A 24,075-nucleotide genomic window follows, 5' to 3' on the forward strand; every position below is an offset into this window, starting at 1 on the left:
CAATAAAATTAATCTCTTTAAAGCCCAGCGTCTCACAAGAATACCTTCAGTGTTCCAGACTACAAGGGCAAATATGTTTTTCAGATTCTGTTTTTATGGACGGATTAAAGTTTATTTTCCATAATAGGGCACCTAATAAAACTCATAAAGCTCTGTCAGTCTTACAGCTGGTGGCCTCATTTAACACTTTCACTTCGTAAATCATTTTACAACTTACCAGGTGTTTCCAAAACTGAAAGGAGAGGAGGGGGAAAGAGAGCAAGAGGGGGGAAGAGAAATTAAAGTCACTTAAAATATAGATACGGTCCTTTGGCGCTGGGTGCGTTTGCACTGTCGCTTGGAAGGGCTTCAAAGAAGGTGTCGGTCCCAACGGGGGAGAAAAGCCTTTTAATCAGGATTTCCCACGCTCTTTTGAAGTGCGAAGGCTCGTTCCCACGTGCAGGGCCATCAAAGGCTCGGGGTGATTAGCGGAGCCGGTAACGCGTGCCACACTCTCCGCGCTCCCGGAGCGCCGGCCCGGGGAGGCTCCGCGCCCGCTCCCGGAGCGCCCCGGGCGGGGAAGTCTCTGCCAGGGGGACCCAGCCCGGAGCTATCGAAGGGGCCCCGTTATCACCCTCAAGCCAGCCCGGCCAGGGGCCGCGCTCCCTGGCTGAGCCCCGCACCAGCTCGGGGGTGTCCCCGCATCCAGCCTCATCCCCCGGAACCCCTCACCCTGCCCCAGGAGCCTTGTTCTCCCAGCCACCTCCCCCCACACCAACCTTCCTGCGAGTGTGGGGCCTCCCTGCACCAGGGTTTCCAGGGTGCCCCCAACACCCAGCCCCGGGGTGCCCCACCGGTTTTGGTGCGGTTGAGCTGCTTCAAGACCCAGCACAGGCAGCACTTTAATCTAAACCCCTGTTTGTAATTTCATTATTTGGTCTGTTCCCTCCCCAGACGCAGTAGGTAACAAACCTCTTAAAATTTTCATTGCTGTACTTGAGAAGTGGTAAGTATGAACACGGACCTTTGGTAGACATTTTACTTTAAAAAGCAACATGGTTTAGGCATGGATGTCATTAACTGGCAATTTCACAAGCATTAAGTGCTAAAACAAAAGAACCAAAACAGGATCCATATGTTTGAGGTAAACCTGCTAAAAGTCTTTCAAATGGGAAACCATAAATATATAATCTCCCTCAAACTCTCCGTGCAACTGCTGCGAATGAAATACTCCACTAGCAGAAAGACTGTTGATTATTTCAGAAGTCCAAACTCTTACATACATCCAAAACTAAGCAATTAATGTTCTGTTTCTCAGTGATTTCTCTAGCTCTCAGTAAGATGCCGTCACAAGGTTCTTCCTCCTCCTCCCACACTCCTTCCCTTCCCAGTGGGGCTGGACACGCGTGGGAGGGCTGACACTGTGTCTGCTGCTCCTGTGTGGGTGCCAGCAGCAACCTCTCCCCCGTGGATGCTTCCAGCCTGGTTCCTGTCACAGCTCTGATTCCTCTGCCAGGGAGCTACACTAAGGCTTCCCAGCTGACGGCAGAGATGCCCCAGGACAGTGAATCTTAGTGTAGATGCCCTTCTTCCCTTCCCAAACGTCCCCTTGAGCGCTCTGGGTGCCGAGATAACCACACTGTGCTTCATCTGTGAAAGCAGGAACATAATTTATTAATTCCTGAGCCATGCATTGCTCCTGTCATGTGCAGGGAGCTTCTTGGTTGACTGTTTGAATCTCAGGAACAACACACAGGACAAATAATGGAAGGGATGAAGCCCCCAAGGCCCTTAGTCTCCCTTGGGTGTTGTGTAGTGACCAAACTACAATCTTTCTGCCCCTCAAAAATGGTCAGGTCTGGTCTGGCCAGAGTTAAATACCAGCTGCACATTACTCCGAGAACCACGCAGCAACTGTGACACAGATTTTTTATTTTTCACCAATATTCATGCAACCAGGATTAGCAACTGTGGGTTGAGGTTGTTCCACATTAAGAAGAGATGTTTTTGTCTTTTCTTGGACCTTTTGCTTCATTTTTCTTGCCTTGAGGGTAGTGTAATGTCTCTTCCAAACAGTTCTCTACAAGGACAGTGGATCAGGAGATATTTATTGTCTTCTCCTTACTCAGAGGATAGAAGAACTTAAATTTAACAAAGTCCTAGGTGGAAATGGAAGTGCCTGCATGGAAATGGGATCACCTGCAACAATAGGAAATGTAGGAAATCAGAGTGTTTTTTCTCTGACCGATTGCAAGCTTCTATAAAATCTGTTTTCCACTTCCTTTTGGAAAAAAACCACATTTTGCTGAGTAAGTCTAACTGGGACTGGTCTCTAAAATGAGTAAAGAACATGCTGTTTTCCTCTAGTAACACTCAGCAGAGGCAGTGGCTTGCAATGAGTTTTGTAGCTGCAAGGCTTAGCTCCATTTTACTACCTGCAGGATATTTGCAAGCAGATCACAATTTCCTCCAATTAATCCACAGTTTTAAATTATTATTCATAGGACTTCTGTTAATATTCTTGGCCAATGGTACCTTTTGGCAGGTGGGACTCGTGTCTGAAGAGGGAGTATGGATGCACAATGCAGAAGTTCCTGATTCAGCTGCCTCCTCTCTTCCCGCACAGAGGAGATGGGGACGGAGAATTCCTGTCCCCATCCAGCCCTGCTTGGCTGTGGGTACCATTTCCATAAATAATAATAAAAAAAAGAGCAGCCAGGGAGGATTTTGATGTAAGGCAGGGGCAGGGGAGTGATCTCAATTTAGAACACCTCAAAGGATGGGGCAGATTGTCCATTGCTTGGTATCCCTGGATGGCCTTTCTGGAAAGGACGTGGAAGCCAAGCAGAAGCTGCCGAGCCACCTCCGGTGCTGATTTCTGCAGTGTAATAGTGGCTGGCAGTGTGCTGGGGCCTGCCTAGACCATCTAATGATTCTTTCTGGACTTCAAAATGATAAATCTATAAAGCATGTATTGCTGTAGCTGCTAGGTGCAATTTTAGAAATGTTAATGAGTAATTACATAAAGGTTGTCCACAGTCATCGATGTTAATCACTGTTCTTTTGCCAGGGATAATTAAGATGACACTTCAGCAGCATCAGCCAGTGGTTCCCGCTGCCTGTGCTGTCTCCTTCTCCCCTCCCAGCTTCTGCTGCAGCTCTCACCCTCCTTCAGGGATCTCTTCACTCCCTTCCTTCCCCCCATGCTCTTGCCCCCCCCAGCTTTTCTGAAGAGCCTAGTTCACCACAGCCTGAGGATTTTCAACTTGTTTAACAGCACTTCACATGGTATTGTGAGGGTGAGCTGGGGGTGCTGGGAGAAGCAGATTTGGGTGATGTGAGGCAGTGATCTGCTGCCCCTCCATTCCTGCTCAGAGCATCAAGGCACTCAGCTCTATTCTGCAGGTAACTTGCTCAGACAACGTGTGCAAGCTACTTCTCATTTCTTGAGCTTCCACCTCATAAAATGGCTGGTCTTCACACTTTCTTTTGCCTTTTTGTGTGTCTTGGAAACCTCAATCAATGACTGTGGAGGAGATGAAATGACAGATAAATGTGTGGTTTTCTTAATAAAACCTGTGAATTTAATCCACATTTTCACTCTTCAGCCTGTGATCAGATTCCACTCAGTGTAACGCAGGTTTTGGGTGGTGAAAAGCCCATGGTGGAGGTTTTAGCAGAGGTGAGATGCCCTGTCTGTGCCTCTGAAGTGTGCCACTCCTGCAGTGACCCAAAACGTCCTGGGTTCCTCTGGCTTTGGGTGGGAGCAAGAAATCTCTATCATCAGCAATATGATGGCAAGATACCCAAACCCCACACTCCTTTATTCCTCCAAATGTTCATCTCTAGGACTGAGAATTGCATTTACAGGTTAGATTTGAGGGTCGATTTTGGTAGCAAATGAAAATGGGATAATGTTGAAAAGTCGTAAATGTGCTCTTCTGCAAAACCTGTTACTCCTGTGCCTCTGACAGCTCCACATCAGCCTTGGGGAGCCCTGGCTCCTCCCTGGAGGAGGCCAATTCAGGGAAAGTGTTAGCTTCCCTGAGGGTGTCAAAAACCTGGCCAGGAACAAAGGTTTGTTTCTCCAGTTCTTAGCAGTCTGAAGGCTCCTTAAACCCACAAACCTGGTGTGAGGATTCCCAAGAACCGGGAACCCCAGAAGCATGGATGGGTCCAGGTCTCTGCAAATCTGATTCTCACACAGGTTTCAGACCAGAGATAAGAGATTTGAGCTGATTCAAAACCCACAACAGCTTTTAAGCCAATCTATTGCCTTCTGCTCAAGCTCTGAAGTGCTGGTGAAGAGCTCCCGAGAGCCTCCCTCCACAGCTTTTATCATCACAGGAACAGTTCAGGATTCTCAGGTGCTGTCCCTGCCTTTCTGCACTGCTTCCCCATCCCTGACACACAGTACCTGCATAATCCCTGGCATAATAAATATTCTCAAGGGACCAACACACAGTTTCAAACCATTTAGGTAGGGAAATCTGCAAAGTAAATACCATCTAGCCAGTATTTTAAAGGTGATTTGAACTACACAGTAAGGAAAAAAAATCCACTCATAATATAAGGCTTTGGCTGAGGAGGAAAGATAATTTTTTGAAGATGCAAGCTCAGAAAATGCAATCAAGGTGACTTATTTTTCCTCAAGGTGATACCAAGCATATCTTGGCTTATTATCTCTTTGTTACAAAACACACTGTTCTGTCCCTGGCTGTGACCAATGTCTGCTCCCCAGTGAACTTTAGTGCCTCCAACAGTATTCCCTGCTATTCCACACCAGAGCCACGAGGGCTTGTGCACCCAGGAGAGATTTGAGGGTACTCTTATCATCTGAACCATAAAAGGTCCATAATGGAGTTTTTAATGAAAAATGTGTAACACTTAGAAATCTGACACTTATGAAAATGAAACATTTCAGTGTAACTGATAAAAGACTATTAAGTAACAATTAAAAAATGGTCTCTGTTTTAATTTTGCTCTGTACCTCTCATTTTAGTTACATAACTCAGTCGTTTTTAATTCACTTTGAAATGAATTCCACTCAGTTCACACAATGTTTTGGTGTGTTAAGTTTTGACCTAGGACACAAGTTTTAAGGAATTTTTGGTGCCAGCTGGCTCCTCCTAGGCTTATCCTTGATAGGTGCTCATTCATTTCCTTAAAGTGTTATTAGGGAAACCATGTGGTATCCAGTTTGGAATCGTGCATGCATCCAAATTTGGGGAAGGCTACTGTAATTAGCTTTAAAGCAAGGCTGCAGGTCACACCAGAATCTGGGGATAGCACAGCTGTTTCGTACAGGCAGCTGTGATGTCCATGCCTGCAAGCCTCATGCTGAACTATGCTTTACTGGAGAGTGAAGGAAAGTTCCTCCAGGAGATGAAATCACCAAAAGTGTCACGTAGTAAAAGAGTCGTATCTCTACCAAGAAATCAGTCCAACCCAAAAAGTCTTGGGTAAAACATACAGTCAGCCTTTTAAAAGTGACCCTATGGAGCAAATTCTCTCTGAAAACAAAATTGCTTTATCAACTGCAGGAAAAAATTGCATATTGACTCACAGACACGGGATGTAGCTGGGCACAAAGCTGCAATTATGATCAGCTCAACAAAAATTGGAGTATTAGAGTTGCCACTCACCTATTTATTAAGCTGAAATCACCGTTGTGCACCGGCTGCTGCTGGGCTGTAACTTTTCATGTGCAAAGTTCACCCGCAGAACAATGGGAATTAAACGATCCCAGATGTGCTCTGAGCACAGTATTGGGTTGCACACCTTTGCTAGCACCAGGCAGGGCAGCCCCGCTGCGTCTGCGCCTTCGCAGCACGACTGACATCAGCCCCTCATCCCCGGCGTGCAGGACAATGGAAAAATGTCAAGTGAAAAAAAGCCCTGCAGATACTTGGCTCGTTCAGGTGTCGTGTTAAAACCCTGCCAAAAGGAGTTGTGTATGATTTATCAGCGTAACACTCCGGCCAAAGCTAAAAACCAGACTTCACTGCCCTGTTAATTTTGATACAGAAAACAGAGAAAGTTTAAAACATTGCTGTCCAGCTTAAAAGAAAAACAAAAATTGAAGCTGCCATAATAGCTATGAGTGGATCGTGCTGTTTAAAGGGAGAACTGAAATTTTCTGCTACACAGCTAAAAAATCAAACATCCGGCTTTTTGTTAAATGCATCTAAAGCAAATCACACTGCGTTTCCCAATTGGTCTGGTGGGAGTAAGGATTAGTGTTACAACCATAGCTGCTTGGCTTTCCAGCATATTGTATTTTTACCAGTCCAAAACCCTTTTCTTCTCGTTAAGTAGCAACTCTCCCAAACCTGCTGTATGGAAGAGTTTGGGACATTCTAAGTGGCATCTCTGTTACTGGAAGATCAGGGACCATTTCTCACAGGGGCTTGACATGGGCTGCCAGACTAATACTCAACAGGAAGAAATCTCCAGGGGCTGTATTTTGTGTATGTTATTGAACACTTATTCTGTGGCAGACAAAGCAAAATGTGTCCCAGCCAGGTGTAACTTCCTCAGCAGCCTCTGCTGGCAGGCAGTGCTTAGTGTGCAGTCCTGCAGGAAGGCAACTGCCAGCATTTGGTCTTGCTGCTCTTAGAGGCCTTACAGCCCTGCTAGAAAGAGGAGAGACTCTGGAAGGGCCAGCTTTGCTGGGACTAGTGTTTTTTCTCCAGGGTTAGAAGTATGATACATGAAAAAATTTATATATTGTATATTCTGTTTATAGACACTGGAAGCATACATGTAGAATACCTATAAAATACATTATGCATATATATTTTAATATAAATACACATATAAATAAGTACAAAATCCTCTCTGCTTTCCTTTTCACATATGCTTTAGATCCTTGGAACAGCTTTGCAGATGCTTATGTACATCAACAGCAGTCTGCCAGGCCTTCCACCCCTCTTGAGCTGTGGCAGTCTGGCCAGTAGGACCATGGAAAAAGTTGTTAAATATGACAAGATCCAAGACTCGGGAATTCACATTTATCTTGGAATTGTCAAATTTCTGTCGGACAGTTATTCCCTCACTGAATCACAGTGAGAAGATGAGACTTGTGCAGAATCACCCACAAAACCCATTGTTGACGTGACTACAGCACTGTGGGCTGGCAGTGTATTTCTGCTGCTTTCCTTGAAAAGTGTTTTTTCTTTTCAAAATGATGTTTATACATAAGCCTGCTGAATGTAAAATCACAGGCAGGTAAAATCTGTTCTGAAGAAAATGGCTGTGACAAGACTAATTTTGAACAAAACATATGATCTCTCTGGGAGAAATAATAATTAATGCAAGTCTCAGTGTGTGTGTGTGGGGGGAAACAATAGTAACTCCCGACTGTAAGGTTAAAACCATCTCCTCTAATTGCACAGCAACACCTGCATTGCACCACCTCAGGCAGCTGCAGCAAGTGAATGCTCACACCCATAAAACACTTGGCAATGCTGCCACGGCAGCAAAGCCCTCACAGCAGGCAGGGACAGGCAGCCTGGCACCTTTGAGCTAAGGAAGATGATTCAAAATTTATCTACAGCAGCCAAGTTGCCTCAACCTCCCTGCTAGAGCAATGTGTTTTCATTTGTGTGTTATTAAACCACCATGCTGACATGCTGGGTCTACCTAAACTCCTGCAAAAAGGGCAATTAGTAAGTGGCTGCTGCAGTGCAGGGGGAACAATTTTTACTCACAGAGTCCCATATGCTCCACAGCAGCTATTTCTAGGGTCTTGCACAGATTTTCTCCTGAGTCCATACTCCAAACTTTAAGTAGAAGGTTTGGCATGGTTGGTTGTAAAGGGAGATGTTTATACACACCCCCTAAAATAGTGACTTTTGTAAACAGCAAAACAGCATCAATTCTGCTGCTGCCCATACTTTGTTAATTGGCATGAATTCTAGAAAATATTGTAATTAATTTTATCACAATTAATTTTTAAGGTTTGTACATTTAAAAGCTGCCAGTGTTTGACAGTGGTATGAAACAGACTGAAAAAAAGCATCTTGCTTTGTTCTTTGGATAGTATCTTCTGTTGTTTGTAGTGTAACCCAGGATTTTGAAAGCGGGTCTCTCTGCTCCCAGGTCACCTTTTTCTCTAAAGTTTGCCCTGTCCTCTCAGAGGAAAGGTGAGAATAAACAACTCCCTGGCTGCTGGGGGAAGTACTTCTCCACCTGGAAACAGTACACCTGAGCAAGTAGAATATATTACATTTAGGAATTTGATTAAAAAATAAATTTTCCCAACAGGGACAGATCAATTGGTATCAAAGGCAATTGGGAGGGACCATAAGTAAATGGCCCATTGGACATCAGAGGCAAGTCTGGCTACAGAAACAGGGCTGACAACTCCAACAGTGGTAGATCACAGATGCACATTCTAGAAAAGAAAGCACTTCCCTTCTCTACCTAATTTAAGGTTATTCCCTTCCTGGAAGGCCAGCCAGAGTAAAGCTAACACAAACACCAAAGCATTTAGAAAAATGGCAGTTTAATGTGTAGTGGTCAGATGACAAAAGAAACAAACCATTAACAGAGTGCTACAGAAAGAAATGTACCTAGTTTTTTTTTTTTTAAGCATCCGAATGCAAAACGTGATCAAACTCTCAAGGGAGGTATTCTCTTCTTAGGACTCATACTGATGATATTGTTTATGTCTAGAAAAATCTGATTGACACAAATGACTTCCAATTCTAAAGCTGTGAAGAACAGGCTAAAAAAGCCATAAAACTATGCTGTGATCTCTAAACCCAATATAATTGGGCAAAGACAGATCTTCAAGTTGCTTTGCTACAGATTTGAATCCAACTGAAGATCTTTTCCTGACCACAGTCAGGGAATCAATTCACAGAATTAGCACATAACTTCCAACACTTTAAGAAGAAAGTTGATTTCTTCCCGAACCAACTCACCAGTGCTTGTGCCATCTAGTGGCCCCTTTCTTCAGGTGAGTACCATGGCTCCTTACTAAAAGCCTTTAGTTAAGGCTGATTCTTCTATTACTTTAAATGAAAGACTAGAATGTAATGCAGAACACCATTGCTGACAAAGTACCATAGAAGAGTAATTCACCCTCTTCTCCAGATACCAACTGTCAATATGAAACACTTGTACCAAAAAGGGACATGACTACATTTTCCCGTTCTTCAAAAAGGCCTTGTGTCGCCTCCAATTAAACCTCTAACTTGCACACAGAGCAAAGTAACTGTTTACATTAAAAAATGGATCCTTTGGAGTAACACTGCTCTCCTTGTTCTCAATTATTTAGGTCCAAAAGACCACAGCTTAATTTTTCTGTGTGTTTTATTAGAAAAAACATAACTATAGCTTCAATTTGGGTTCTTTTGACTCTAAAGCCTTGGTTGCTAGTTCCACTCTCTCTTTTAACAAGCTAGCTTCTTCAGCACTCTTTTGGGCTTGTGCATGTTTCAGTAAGAAGTGGGTAAGAAAGAGTTTCAAGCCTTCCCGCAGCACTCCCAGTTTGGGGTTGTCAGATATCCTGTAAAGATACAGATCAAAAATATTACTCAGTCTTCCTCCATTTCAGAAGTTTCTTAATTTTATTGTCATCTTCAAATAGAGTTGTAGAAAAAAATCCAACCTATAAAAGAAGTTTTATTGAAGAAGCTTTCAAATTACCAAGTCTACCTTGGTTTGGCAAACAGCCCAAACACTTGACATACAACTGGCCTCAACAATAAAATGGGATATTGCAGCCTCAGGCTTGCTTTATGTAAACAATTACATTACAGCAAAGAACAAAGCAAACACCGTGTTCAAGTTTCCTCGTGCTGCTGCATGATAGCTGAAACATCACCACCTAATTTTTTCTATGCAATTTCATTGCAAGTCCTATTCATTCAAGTTGTAGGCCTAAGGATGGAAATTTCCCAGCCTCTCCAGGCAACCCTGTCCCATATCAAAAATAAGATTTTTTCAGAGAACATTGATAAAAAACCCCATTAAAAATATCCCAAACCTTTGCCTCACTTTCTTTTTTTCTTCTTAAGATACATCCTAGCAATGACTGCTGGCAGAGTGAACCCCACTGCACACAGATGGTTCAAATAAAGGCAACAGGGAATTACAGAGCTCTGCTCATGAAAATCCTACCCCCAAAATGATACGCTGAATATCCGGAAGCCTTATTTTGTGTAACACAGTTGCATCTCTGTCATAGTCTGTACCAACACACATATGATACACTTGAACTACTCAGCCAGGAGAGCTCACATTTTAAGGGATGGAGGGCTGATGTGTGGAAAAGGCACAGTGTGATTCCAAACAAAATAGGCAAATTTCTTATCTTCTTAATTACTACTCAACAAGGGTTCTCTGGAGATGCCAGTGATCACTCACCTCATAAAAATGTCAGTAATTTCTTCCTCATCTGCTTTGGTTAACAGTGTGCTTAATACCTGTCGTAAGAAACGGACTTTGGGTTTGTCCAGTTCACTGAACTCAATTACCTGGCAGACAGAGAGGGAGAATTAAATTAATTCAAGTATTTCAAACAGCTGGTCTGCTCTCCTAAATGAAGAACTTTTAGCACACCAACTGCCTCTGCATATACTGAGCCTTGAGTTTAGCACAGAATAATTACCTGAGAAGGCTGCCTCCAAAAGCCAATCAATAATGAAAGCAAAGAACCTTCTAAGAAATAGAAGCCTACTGGTACCAGAATACCAGATGTCCTTTCTCAATTAGATAAATACTTTGTAAGTACCTGGGACAATCCATTTAATTGCCTATTTAATACATTTCAATTACTCTTCTAATAGAAATCTATGGACTCCTCATTCTGAAATCCAAGAAATCTACTCAGCACTTTCTTGTCTAATAAAACAACCGCAGCTAAAAACCATAGCACGGAGTCCACTGGCAAAGCCTGCTAATGAAGGGGCCTCAGTTCCAACCGTGGATACACTAAAGGAAATAACCTCACAGCTACTCTAGATAAAAAAAAGTAGACTTTCTTTATGCCTGGGTCACTACAGGCTCCCTTTCCCCAAATGTCAGCATTATCATAATCAATTGGAACAATTTACTAATTTTAAAACAAGTCTGTCTCAGCATAACAGCTAAAGTACCAGATAGGTAACAAAGAAAATATACCTTCCATAGAACTAGCAACTGCAGGGAAAGCACAGAAGGATTTGAAAAGAAAACACACCAACCTTGAGAACTGAAAGTGGCAGTGATTTTGTCCGTATTAAGTGAGCCAGCAGTGAAACCAAGTTGAAGATGGCAGCAGCTGACAGGTTTTCCAAGCCTTTGATTTTGTCCCAAATACTAAACTGAAATGTCACCTAGGGGTCAAAGGCAAAAAAATAATCCTACAAATCAAGTGGTTGTTTAAATGAGCAACAACATAACAAACCTTTTGACCTTCTATTCTTTATAAGCCCTCCTTTAATTAACAGAAATGCTTGATCAGACCGTTCCAATTATTTTAAAATGCATAAAACAGAAGGAAGAAAACATTCAGCATTTCATTTCCTATTCAGATCTGACCATGAGTATGCCTTACTTAATGCTTAGCCATACCAGCAGAATTTTTCATTGGGATCAAGATCCTAAGAGGCAAGCATCCATTTTCAGGTATTCAGTAACTGTCTTCCTAACCACAATCATGACACAAAGCCAATGAAACAACAGATTTGTCTTTACCTGAAATCGTCTTTCATACCCACAAAACTTGTTAGCCAAAAATGCATAGAAGGGGTTGAATGTCTTCTCCTGTAAGCAGCAGTAAAGGATGACATGAACTATTTCTCTCTCCTGCTGATCTTTCAGTCCAAGCCTAAAATTTAGCAAGAAATGGAGAAATATTTTGTAAGGAAAAACTTGCTGACACAAAGTAAGAGCTACAGTCAACATCTAAGAGTAATACTTGAAAAGTTCTCCTAACATCACATTAAATTCTACTTCTTACAAAGTACCTACAAAGTCTTTAAAACTCATAACTCATGGACTCTAACCTTTAACAGTGTTGGCTAAACAAGTATCCTGGTATGGCACTGTGGAAATGCTGAAGCATTATGGGTGTTAAAGGAGGAGATACAAAAGTAACACCTCAATAAACAGAAGTAGAATGATAAAAGTATTATCATTGCTCAGGGAAGGAAAGGTATCCCACTCCATGTCTGCAGCTCACCATGAACAGAAGAGAGGGCACAGAGATACCAGCACTAGCACCGCACTTACAGATATCACTACAGGGGTTCAACACTGGAACAAAGGCTAAATAGTGAAACATGAACTGCAGGGTTCTGTTGTGATAATCTCATGCTTCTGCTTATGGTCATGGGAGGAAAACCAGTCTACAGATCAGTGTAATCCTATTTGGATAAACATTTCCAGGGCCCTTCACTTCTGTGGTACTTAGTAGGGATAAGAAAATATTCTTAGACGTTTTTCTTACTTGGTGATACAAATTATTTAATCTCTGGGTCCAATCCATGCTACATGATACTTGAAATTAATTTTTGTTTGATAGTAGCCTAAGAGGATACAGTCAGTGACTACAAAGCACCTTAAAAAAAAAAAAAAGCCTGGAGAAAACAGTATGTGTGTATGTATGTATGTATGTATGTATGTCTATGTCTATGTTGGCTGCCTCAGTATGAAGGCCAAGGACTGAACAGCCATCCCACTCCAATAGCTGACCAGTGTAAAAGAGAGCTGAGACATTCTGGCTTGGAATGGTGACTAACTCACAATGCACCTGGTCTGTGAATAATATGATCTAACTTCCGAATGCTGCCAAATGCTTGGCAGCATTAAAACCAATTAAAATGAAAAATGCGTCATATTAGGATCTGAAAAATATCAAACAAAATTCTTCTCATTGCTTCAAGTTCAAGTTTCACAGGGTATTAGTAGAATTCAAGAGTACTTTCTAACCAGGTTTGACTCCACTGAAACTTGCCCTACTGTCTCTTAGAGTACTTGGTCATTACCTGATGCCAATATCCCTCCTTTGTACACACCTCATCTGCATTGCATGTGACCACAGACACACCAGACTTACAGAGAAAACATTGCTGTTGAGACCAAACTCCCTGGAATTTAAAGTTTTACAACAAGAAAATCTGGGATGATTTCTAGGCTAATGACCAGTACAACTTTAGAAGTCCAAAAGGGGTCAGTACGGGAAGTGCTGTGTCTGTGTCATAACCCACCTGTTCTCCCATCAGCCAAGTTCCACCTGATTTCAAAGCAACAAAAGGTTTTTTCTACAAGTATACAGGTTTTCAGCCATCAGATTTGCATTTAATAGATGACTTGGGAAGTTACACTGCAACCAGTAATTTGACACATGGTCCTTTTACTTGTTCATCATCACTCCTATCATGACTTGCTTATTTAGGAAATATTCACATTGCCAGAGTTGCAACCAAGTGACAACACTTGGATATTCAATTTTCTTCTTACCTTCACTTCTTCACAGAATTAGAATTCCTAAACTTCTAAAATTTCAGAGTCTGGACTGTCTTTCACTGCTGAGCTTCACCATAAACCTGTACAGATTTCATAACCCTGATATTCTTTGATAAAGAATGTGAAACCGCCTCACTGATTCAATTATTCATGAGTTACAGCATTCCCATGGACCTGTATATCTTGATCCTGCTGAAAATGGGATAACTGCCTCTGAAGGAGGTTATTTGTCATCAGCAGAATGCTGCCCCCAGGTAGATTAGTTATCAGCTGAAGCCCAAGACTATCACTGCCTTCAGATCAAAAATAGCAACTCTTTAATCCCCTTTTAAAAGTCAGTCCAAATTATATTAGTAGATACACTCACTTTGGTAGATACTTGCTATCCTGAATTACACATCTCACTCCAATAGGATAGCTGAGCCTTTCATGAGTGGCTCAGAATTTTCTGAGATGTGAAGTTTGTCAAATTCTTTATGTCCACAAAATAACTTCAAAAATTGCCTTTCCATCAAACTTAAGCAGCATTCATCCTCTGTCCTGAGTGAAACTGTGGTTTGTGAAGAAGGTGTGGCCTTTCAGCTGATGAAGAGGCTGCAGTCTCACTCCCTCCTCTTTGTCACAAGTGATGATCCCAGCTTTCTCTCTTCACTGACACCTCTGCAATCACTGAGCCACTTCAGGGAGCTGTTCTGGATTCAAACTAATTACTTTCATTTGCAGTAAGGAGTAAAGGGACTAGAAAAACTATAGCAGCCTGGATTTCAAATAGTTTATCCTTTAACCACACCTCTACTCTGCCACAGAACTAACAGTAGATAAATCAACAAGAGCACTTAAAATATTTCTTTGTATGCTCTTCCTCACAAGACTGACATCAAACATGCAGATACAAATACCCACACACTCTGGAACACATGTTCACACTGAAGTTAATTCCTTCACTGACAATTACGTGCACTTTCCATTATACTCTGCCAGATGTGGGCAGATTTAAGAATTCCTCTCTTAGAGTTTGCTGTATAAACATCAGCATCAACACACACCAGGCAGCCTGCAGAGAGATTTTCTGCCAAGCCTGTATGTATTCAGATTTGTGTACTAGCTTAAATAGCACAGATGAGAGTCAGGTCCAATTTGCAAATTGAGCTGCCAGGTCTTGGCAAGAGCTGTAGCAGTAGCTAATTTCTTTTAATTGAACAGGCCATATTAAGATATTGGAATGATTCCATCACAGTCTTAAGTCCAAGCTGTGTTTTGCAGAAGTGGCATTTAATCAAATATTAGTTGACTTTATTACAAAGTCTGTTTTGGTTCGGTAAGCAAATTAAATAATTGCATGCCCTCCTGGTAAGACAATACCCTTGAGCTACAAGGCTGAGACAGAGAAGTTCAGACCTGATCTCCCCTCCCAGTTCTTACAGACTTACAATTAACATTCAGACAAACACAAGGAATAGCTTAGTTTGAGCTCTTCCCCGATCACATCTTCTGAAGAGCTGCTTGTCAAGGGGTAAGGGAACTGGTCTTAATGTGAAGCAAACCCAAAGCTAATAAATTCTGCAGGAGGGAAGTGGACATGCTAGAACACTACCAGGTCATGCAAGGTATGGGCAGAGATGGCTTAACAAGGTGGCAAGAAGTCAAAGAAGTGGCAGTAGTACAGAAATCACAGCAATCCATCAAAAAACCCGAAATGTTCTGCAGGGGTTTCTGATCTGCCTCCGTAAGGAAACAAGCCTGCAGTAGCCTTCCATCCACTCTACTGGGATCCACAGCTCCAATGCAAAAAAGAAACAGGCTCCTTATATCAAAAGATGCTGCAAATCACAGTCATAGGCAAGAGTGACAAAAGGGCTATTCCTTTCCTCTGACTGCCAGTCAGTTCTGCTTGCCCCCATTAATCCTTACACTAGGGTTCTGGTCCCTTCTCCTACCCTTTTTACCCTGGGTGGATCCCTAGCTATGCACTTCTTTTAACTGCATTATCAATTGAATGTTTTTGAGCCCAGACCAGAAATGCTGTATTAACAACCTATTTTTAGTTCTGGGCTGATTTCTGTACTAGGCTGTACTTACTTCAGAAGTTTTTCAAAGGCATCCATGAAGTCTTCACTTGTCATCAAGACACAAAAAATACTTCTCCTGATATCAGTGTTCATTCTCAGCTTACGAGCAAGCTCCATTATTTTTGAACTCACCTGAAAATAAAGTTATATGTTACTTTATTTATGTTTGGCCTCAAAAAAGCTATTTCTGTACTACCTTAAATAACACCATCAATGAAGCTCTCCAGTAAATCATGAATCACCAAATCAAAGGTCCTGAGCTTTTGTCCAGAGGCACAGGCATCATCAGGAGCTTTTTCAACTATGGAAATACATTTTAATCTACTTTAATTGTGCTGATTAATTTTAAGACCTGCTTCTTTAACATAAGTAAATCACCATGACCATCTCATCACATTACTTTTGGAATCAGCTTGGATGTATGCCACAGACAGACACCACAACCTGCAGAATTCCTACTAGCAGACACTGTTGAATCAAGTCTCATTTTTCACCTTCGCAATTCCACAGGATAAGGAAAAACAAGATGTACCATATTTGTAGTAACAGTTCTTATGAAGCACATGAGTACAATGTTTTAAAAAAAACTGAAAACAGTATTTACAGTCCAAAAGCTTGGTCTTACAAGAGCATGTGAAGATGTTTTTGGTGGGCTCTGAAATAAACTTATTGACATGTAAGAAAAATCTTCAAGAGATCACAAACACTTAAGACTTATGATTTGGATTTACCTTTCCCACGTGCAGCTTTTGCTGAGCCTGGCTTTTTGTATTACTGATCATTGGTGCTCCACTCCAGGACGACCCCATGATCCACCAGCGCCCAACCTGGTCAGCACTGAGGAGAGACTCCAGGGACACGCGGAGCTGAGTGTCTTTTCCTGAACCACTGCTGTGAACCTTGAATAACAAAACAAAAATAAAAACCAACACAAAAGCTTTTATTTGAAACTTTTTTTTCTCTTTTCTTACAGAAAACAACAAATACTTTAATTACTTAAAATTATTTTTAAAGAAAAAATTTTAAACATATAAGTTCATATTGCCGTAAAGATCTTCCCATGTTTCCTCCCCAACCTTTGTTTTAATCAGCAACTTGAACAGAATGTACAATTTTTCCCTAGGCTATAATTTTTTAAATGCATAAAGTTGCATAAATCATATAGGAGCTCTTGGGTTTTTTATTTGAAAAACGAGATACTAATCTAAAAAGTAGACATCTTCCAATTAAAAAGTTTGATTAGAATTCAGAGGATGCTGACATTGCAGTATCTTACAATCTGGTCATGATTTTCCTTTTGAACACTTGTGACTACGTAAAATGACACAACAAACCACTTTATGTGTTGTACAGTTCAAATAACAAAAATTTTAAACTCTGAACAAAATAAGAATTTTCAATAACAAAGTCTAGAAGCGTATCAGCAGGACTGCAAAAATTTAAGAGAGGAAATCCTACAGAACTAAGTTACCTAGCTTGTTTTTGCCTGGCTTCTTATCCTGATATGCATTGATAAATTACTTTCACCCCTTTTATACTAGGTTGTTCTAGACAGACTGCCCAATCTGTCAAAAAAAGCTCAAAAAAACCCAACAAAAAACCCCCAAGAAAGCTGACATCCAATACAAATAATTACTCCTGGATTAAGAATAAAAGGCTACACCAGCCAAGAAAGTGCTCACCAGTGCTCTCTGCAATTTGCGGAGTCTTTCGACTGGTTCAGGATCGTAACCAGGAATCTTACGCATGTCATTGTTCCTAAGGGCCAGCATAGTCTCCAGCATAAATCGAACCTATTGGGAAAATAAATAGTTCTGTGGATTCTAATTCTTAAGAATATTTAATATTCTTTTGTTAAATAAAGTAGAAGAGTGTACTTTGAAATTAACATTCTGTGAGAATAAGCAGCTCAGCTCCCAATATACACCAAAATTTAAATGCAACATGTTTTCCTTAACCCCTCCTACATTAATTTGTGTACAAGTTTAATCTGCTCAACACCATGCCTCAGTGACCATTTTTTGAAGTGCACAAAGTATCAGGGAACAGAAAAACTGTCCACTGCATAAGACACAAACCAGCCTTGTCTCACCCATCAGGAGCATTTTGGTGTCTCTGTCCTAAGAGCTAATGTAGAAAGACAGACAAGAAAAATGTAAATAACTGAATGCCACACTAATGGTAATTTAGAACCTGAATAGAATGTAGCAGAAAATGTTTCTGTAAATTAAACTACGTACCCAAGTACTTATTACAGTCTCTTGAGAATATAAAATCTTTAGAACAAACATACCCTAGTCTGATCCTGGAATTTCTTCTCTGCTGTGCTTGCTTTCCTCTGGGCTTCAGTGATCAGTTCTTTCAAAGCCAATGCATCATCTTTTCTTAAGGAAAAGCCCACATTTTTCAGAAGAAATAAAATCAGCTCAATCTCTTTTTCAGTGAAAGTGCTAACAAGCTTTTTCAGAATATCAAAGATCAGCAGGCAATGAACCACATGGAAGTTATACAGATGAGCAATCAAGGCAAGCAGATTTTCACATTCTTTCCCTTCAGCATCACTTTTACAGAGTTCATCAAATTTCTTCACCACAGCTTCCAAAAAGTGAGCACCGACCTGGCAACAATTCCATTAAGGGGAAAAAAAAAACCCGGCAGTTAACTGTAAGTAGATTTTACAGACATCTGTAAAATTCATTTTTAGGTCACTGCCACTATCAATTTTAAAGAAATATTGCTGCTACTCTCAACCAAAATGGATGTTCTATATTTACATACACAAATATCTAAATTTATCTACGTTTTTGTAGAAGTCTGTTATTTACTCCTCATATTTGACATCCAGTTGCCTTTTAAAGCCTGTGCAAGAAAAACAAGTATTATGAACCTACAGTACCCATACATCAGCATTTATTTACATAATATTCATAGACACATATTAGCATCTTTCCAGCTGTCAGGCTAGCATGCTGTTACTGCTAGTCATTCGTCCAGGAAAAGCTATATGACAAAAAGCAAACACATTCCTGAGTTCAGCATTCCAGAAAAAATCCTTAACAGGAGGATAAAAAATAATATTGGAAAAAAATCCCCAAAATAGCAAGTTTTCACAGTTGCTGAGCATAAGGTGAAGCTGCTTTTGAAGTGGGGATAATTCTTAGACATTTGTCAGTGGTACAGCTGAGAAAATAAATTTTGGAATTTATTTATTTCTAAAGAGAGAACTGATGCTAAAGGCTGGGATTAGAAAGCCTACAGGCTCTGAAACACAGGGAGTTAATGAATACATTGCTGCTAAATAAGACCCTCACCCATTATTACTGAGATAAAAATCTGTTGACCTTAAGAAAACCAGAAGTCCCAGCAGCAGTACTGACTTGCATTACAAGCCTTGACCAGCTTAGGTGTTAACTATCCAATGGCTGCACATTTATAATTTATAAATAATTTATTTAATTAATATAATTTATAAATACAGGCCAACCTTTGCAATGCTCAACCTAATCCTCAGTGCTGCTGTACTATCACACTTTCATGTAATGCATACTGTACATTTATTTCACAGAAACATTGTATCTGCATTCAGAAGTGCCTTTCAAGGAGCACAGAAAGACAAAAAAGAGGTTTAATGACAAGTCTACATGGAGAAAGCTGCGTAATTACATCTACCTGATATTTAACATGGTTTCAGAACCAGCATTCAGGCCACTGTATGACAAACAGAAAAACTTGCATCAATACATCTTTTGCATTGAGATGTAGAGGGGAAGAAAAAAGAGTAGTTTAATAGGAACATACTACTGAAAGTTTCCTGACAGACATGTCACTGAAATTACCTAAAATCTTCCCTTTGACATCAGGAGCTTCAGTGTCAGCTTGGGTGAGAGGGATTTTACTTCATTCATTAGGCTTAAAAACACAAGCCAAAATCCCCTCCAAAAACAGCCACGCTTTTTAAGTTTTTAATATTCCATATTATAACTACTTAATTCCACAGATGATTTGCATAGTAAAAAAGTCTATCCACCATTGTAAAAGGATTCCTGTAGATGTAACACTTTTCTTATCTGGATATACATAGTTCAAAAACAATACCCACATGTACCCATGACAACAGAAATGGATTAGTGTAACTAAAAAGAAGAGAAGCTGAAAGTTAGAAAATTTTGATTACTGGGTGCAGAAAGATTTGATGAAAAAAAATGATTGTGACCAGTGGTAACTCATGGAGGAAATAAAATCAGATAAAGCAATGGATTTAGACCTTTTCACTTATGAAAGCCTTACAAATAAGCCACAAAATACTGATGAAACTCAACTAAAGATGCTTGTTAGTGCCACATAGTCAAAAACGACAAGGCAATTCAAACAAAATGTCAAGGAAAACACTCTACAATATGTATTATTAAACAAAATTTGTACCAAGGACAAGAATTACCTCAATTCCTACATTGTGATGAAGGATGCTGACCAGAAGCACATGCTCCATCATGAGTCTTGCAGGCATGGCAACAGCAGTAACACAGGCATTCATGAGAATATCTGTCAGAGTGTCATTCATATCCTTTCTGCTGTTGGCCATGTAGAGCTCTTCCATCTGTCCACTGATGGAGGACAAATTTGGTTCACTCAGCCTATGGAGAAACAAAATCCAATGTTCATTCTTTCTTCTCCTCACATGGCTCCACAATTTTGAGTTCACCTAACAAACAACCATTCTTTTTAGAGAAACTACTGTGACTTAAGAAGAAAAGATTGAAGATTGATAAGATGACTGAAAGGGACCTTTTGTATTTTTCTGTGTTTACTAAACTAAAAAAATATAGTACATTCAATTCTAGTATAGTTTTCAAAAAAATTACATGTAAAAACATGTTAGCAACAGTATTTACAAAACACTGTCAATCTGCTTACTGTCACACTGAATAGATTTATTACAAAAAGAGACTGGTTTTAGCAGTTTTAACCGTGGCACATCAGAGTCTTAGAAGAAATTAAGAAGGAAAATAATTTATACATCAACATATATGGTATATTAAATTTAAAATCAATGAACAAACTCTAGTCTATGTTTTACAAGTAACAGATGAAAATTGGCAATAGTTTTTTGATTTAAAAAATACTCTAAAAACTGAAATGAATGTAAATTACTTTTTTCTATTCTGCAGTATTTTAACCTAGGAAGGGCTGCTTCTCTTCATAAAAAACCCAAAACAAACCGAAACCTGTTTTCTTCTGAGAATTTTTTAAAATAAACATACTCCAACTGACAGAGTGAATTATATCTAGCACTTGCAGGCAACTGCTATGTGGAATCCAGCCCAATCTTAAATTTATTTCCTAGATTTTTCAACATGTATAATGACTAACTTTGAAGAATTTATACTGATAATTATTCTTAACAATAGCAGACATGATTGCCAACTTAAAATCAGTTTGTGAAGAGAAAAGTCACATCCTTGCCACCTGGCTTGAATGATGTGCACTGTCACATTGATCCACAAAGATTAATGACTTTCCTTATTACACTACCTATTAATGAGACCATTCACCATTTTCTTCAGTCTTCCCAGTTCTTCTCTTTTCTTGTCATCTAGTGTCTCCTGCGCTTTCCTTATTTGAGGAGGAACGTACTTTGTAGCACCGTGATTATCACTCTTAGGAGGGAAACAAGAAAACAAGGTATTAGATGAGACCAGTATCTTGAACACAAATACACATTTCTATTTAAGATTAAAGTACCAAACTTTTAGTTAAGGATATATCTCACCATCTAATAATCAATGCCAAATGAAAAATATGAAGAAAAGAAGCAGGAAAAAAATTCCAATTTATGACAAACTTGACAATAGCCAAGTCTCTCTTCCCTAACTTTAAGTTATGGTCATTAAAACCTGACACCTTAAGTCTTGGTTTTACTCAGGTTTTATCAGCAACAGTTTAAGTTTAGGCCCATGAGGGCTAAATGACCTGTATGACCTCTCCTCCACCCATTCAACAAGACTTAATATTCTAAGATCGTTCAGAAAGTAACATTTCAGTGTGTAACCGCTGTTCATTTCAACACAAGCTCTCTTTGCAGAAGGACTTGATCATATCCCTACACTCTAATGCCAGGGCAGCTCCTTTTATATGCAGATTTCACACACAGCTCCCACGTGCCTTGTGCTGTAGGGTATTACCTGCCACCATCCTGAACTAGGAACTCTCCCCTCCACGTCTAACAAGTGTCCCTAGGACCTGGCAGACCCCTCAAGTCAACACTGTCGCTGGGCCCGGCTGTTCTGAACCAGGACAACACTCCACGTGGCCCGGCGGACAGCAAACACCTGGGCGTAACAGCGGCGATGCAACTCTGCTCTGTGTTCAGGTTGCGGGATGTCCTTTGGGGAAGCAGATCTGTGCTATCTGAGGCGAACATCCTACCTCTGCCTCCTCCTCCTCCTCCTCGCTTGAGGGCTCGCTGGCCTCTAGCACCCCGTCGTCCTCGGGGGACGAGCTCTCGCTGTCCCAATGTCCTTCCACGTCATCCGCCTCGGAGGGGTTTGAGGCGTCTTCCTGAGCCTCCTCATCCTCACCATCCTCCTCGTCCTGACCATCCTCCTCGTCCTCACCATCCTCCTCGTCTTCAGCATCTTCCTCGTCCTCAACATCCTCCTCCTTCCCCGGCGGGCGCTCCCGCGGCCCCGGCTCCTGCTGCTCCTCCTCGTCGCTGCTCTCGCACAGCTGGCTGAGCCCGGCCCGTGTGCCCAGCGCTTCCAGCACGTATCCCAGCCCGTCCCGCAGGAAGCTCTGCGGCAGCCGCTCGCCCGCGGGCCCCTCCTGCTTCTTGCGCCGCTTCCCCAGCCCCAGCTGCCGCTCCAGCCGCCGGATCTCCTTATCCTCCTCCTCGTTGGCTTCCAGCAGGGCCCGTTTTCGCGCCGAGGTGGCTGCAGCGGCCGAGGGGGACTCAAGGGCTGTCGATGCCGGTGTCGACACCCGCCTGGGCCGCTGCTTCCCAGCGGCGGGCTTGGCCGGGGCTCCGGGGCGGGCAGCGGGAGCCGGCTTAGCCTGGGCCGGCTTGGCTGGAGTGGGCTTGGCCGCAGCGGGCTTGGCCGGGGCTGGCTTGGCCGGAGCGGGTTTGGCCGTGCCCTGCTCGGCCGGGGCCGTAGGAGTCTCCACCAGCTCCCCTCGTTGGAGTCGGCGGCGGCGGCTCCGCTTTAGTCTGCGCTTCTCCTTCCTGGCGTCCCGGCGGCTCCTGCGACTGTACCTCTCCGAATCTTTGTGCGAGGCCAACGACGGCTGGCCGCCGGCCTTCTGCACGTAGTCCTGCACCGCCTGCCGCAGCCGGTCCAGTTTCCCGGCGCGGCGGGCGCCTGCCCCCCGCCTCATCCCGCCCGCAGCCACACCGCGCCTGGGCGCCGCCATCTTGGAGAGGGGCCGGACTGCCGCTTCCGCCGCGTGGGCGCCATGCCGGGCACAGCGCCCCCTGCTGGGCGCCAGCGGCTGCAGCGCTGAGGGGACGGGAGCCTGGAGTGCTGCATCAAGAGCGCTCGGTCTGTAGAGATCTCTTCCTTCGTGCATTATCATAGAATAAATTAGGTTGGAAAAGACCTCTGAGATCGTCGAGTGCAACCTATGGACTCGACATCGAGTCCGAACACCATCACGGCAACTAGACCGTGGCATTAAGTAGAGTGTTTAAGAAAACACCTTCAGGGACCGTGACTCTACCGCTTCCCTGGGCAGTCCATTCCAGTCACCCTTTCTGTGAAGAACAACCTGAACATCCTCTGGTGCAATTTGAAGCTGCGTCCCCTCGTCCTATCACTTGTCACTTGTGAGAAGAGCCCATCTCCCACCTGACTACAGCTTCCTTTCAGGTGTTTGTAGAGAGTGCTAAGGTCCCTTTTAAGCCTCCTTTCCTCCAGGCTAAACAACCCCAGCTCCCTCAGCCACTGCTTATAGAATTTATGCTACAAACCCTCCACCAGCTTTGTTGCCTGTTTTTAGACATGCTTCAGAAAGAAAATGCGAGGCTTGTCCCTCCTCTTACACCAGGGACTGGAGCAATGTGTCCTTCACAGCTCTGGCTGTGGTCACAAGGCTCCCATGGGGCACGAGGCTCTTGCTGATGCCTCACAAGAAGCTGAGGGACACCAGCCCCTGACACTCCTCCACCTGCCAAGACCCACATTTCAAACCTCTTCCAACACTGCCAAGTTCAGGTGTCTCTTCCTGAGTGTGCCAGAGCCAACATGCATGCCAACATGCATGTCCATGGCCTTCTGTAGAGGAACTTGGGGGTGCTGATGGATGACAAGCTGTCCATGAGTCAGCAGTGTGTCCTTGTGGCCAAGGAAGCCATGGAATCTTCAAATGCATTCAGAAGAGTATTGCCAGCAGGTCAGGGAGGTGATGCTGCTTCTCTACTCAGCCCTTGTGAGGCACATCTGGAATGCTGTGTGCACTTCTGGGCTTCTCAGGACAAGAGAGACATGGGGCAACTCCAGTGGATGGTACAAAGAGGATTAAGGGGCTGGAGCGTCTCTCTTATGAGAAAGGGCTGAGGGAGCAGGGCTTGTTC

General features: G+C 42.4%; 1 protein-coding gene across 1 annotated transcript; it reads right to left on the reverse strand.

The window, feature by feature from the left end:
• Positions 1 to 8,468: 8,468 nt before the first annotated feature.
• Positions 8,469 to 22,931, reverse strand: NOM1 (nucleolar protein with MIF4G domain 1). Its single transcript, XM_088056373.1, has 11 exons — positions 21,936 to 22,931; positions 21,042 to 21,166; positions 19,948 to 20,143; positions 17,803 to 18,126; positions 17,192 to 17,302; positions 16,241 to 16,408; positions 15,520 to 15,641; positions 11,668 to 11,800; positions 11,175 to 11,306; positions 10,357 to 10,466; positions 8,469 to 9,496 (listed from the first exon to the last, which is right to left on the reverse strand). The coding sequence occupies exons 1-11, from the start codon at positions 22,914 to 22,916 to the stop codon at positions 9,319 to 9,321; spliced, it is 2,580 nt and encodes an 859-aa protein (XP_087912499.1). The 5' UTR covers positions 22,917 to 22,931; the 3' UTR covers positions 8,469 to 9,318.
• Between the last annotated feature and the right edge of the window lie 1,144 nt (positions 22,932 to 24,075).

The sequence above is a fragment of the Pseudopodoces humilis genome, chromosome 1 (assembly GCF_049639895.1).
Source record: "Pseudopodoces humilis isolate 2021_Gansu_Grassland_sample_001 chromosome 1, ASM4963989v1, whole genome shotgun sequence".
NCBI classification, from domain to species: Eukaryota; Metazoa; Chordata; class Aves; order Passeriformes; family Paridae; genus Pseudopodoces; species Pseudopodoces humilis.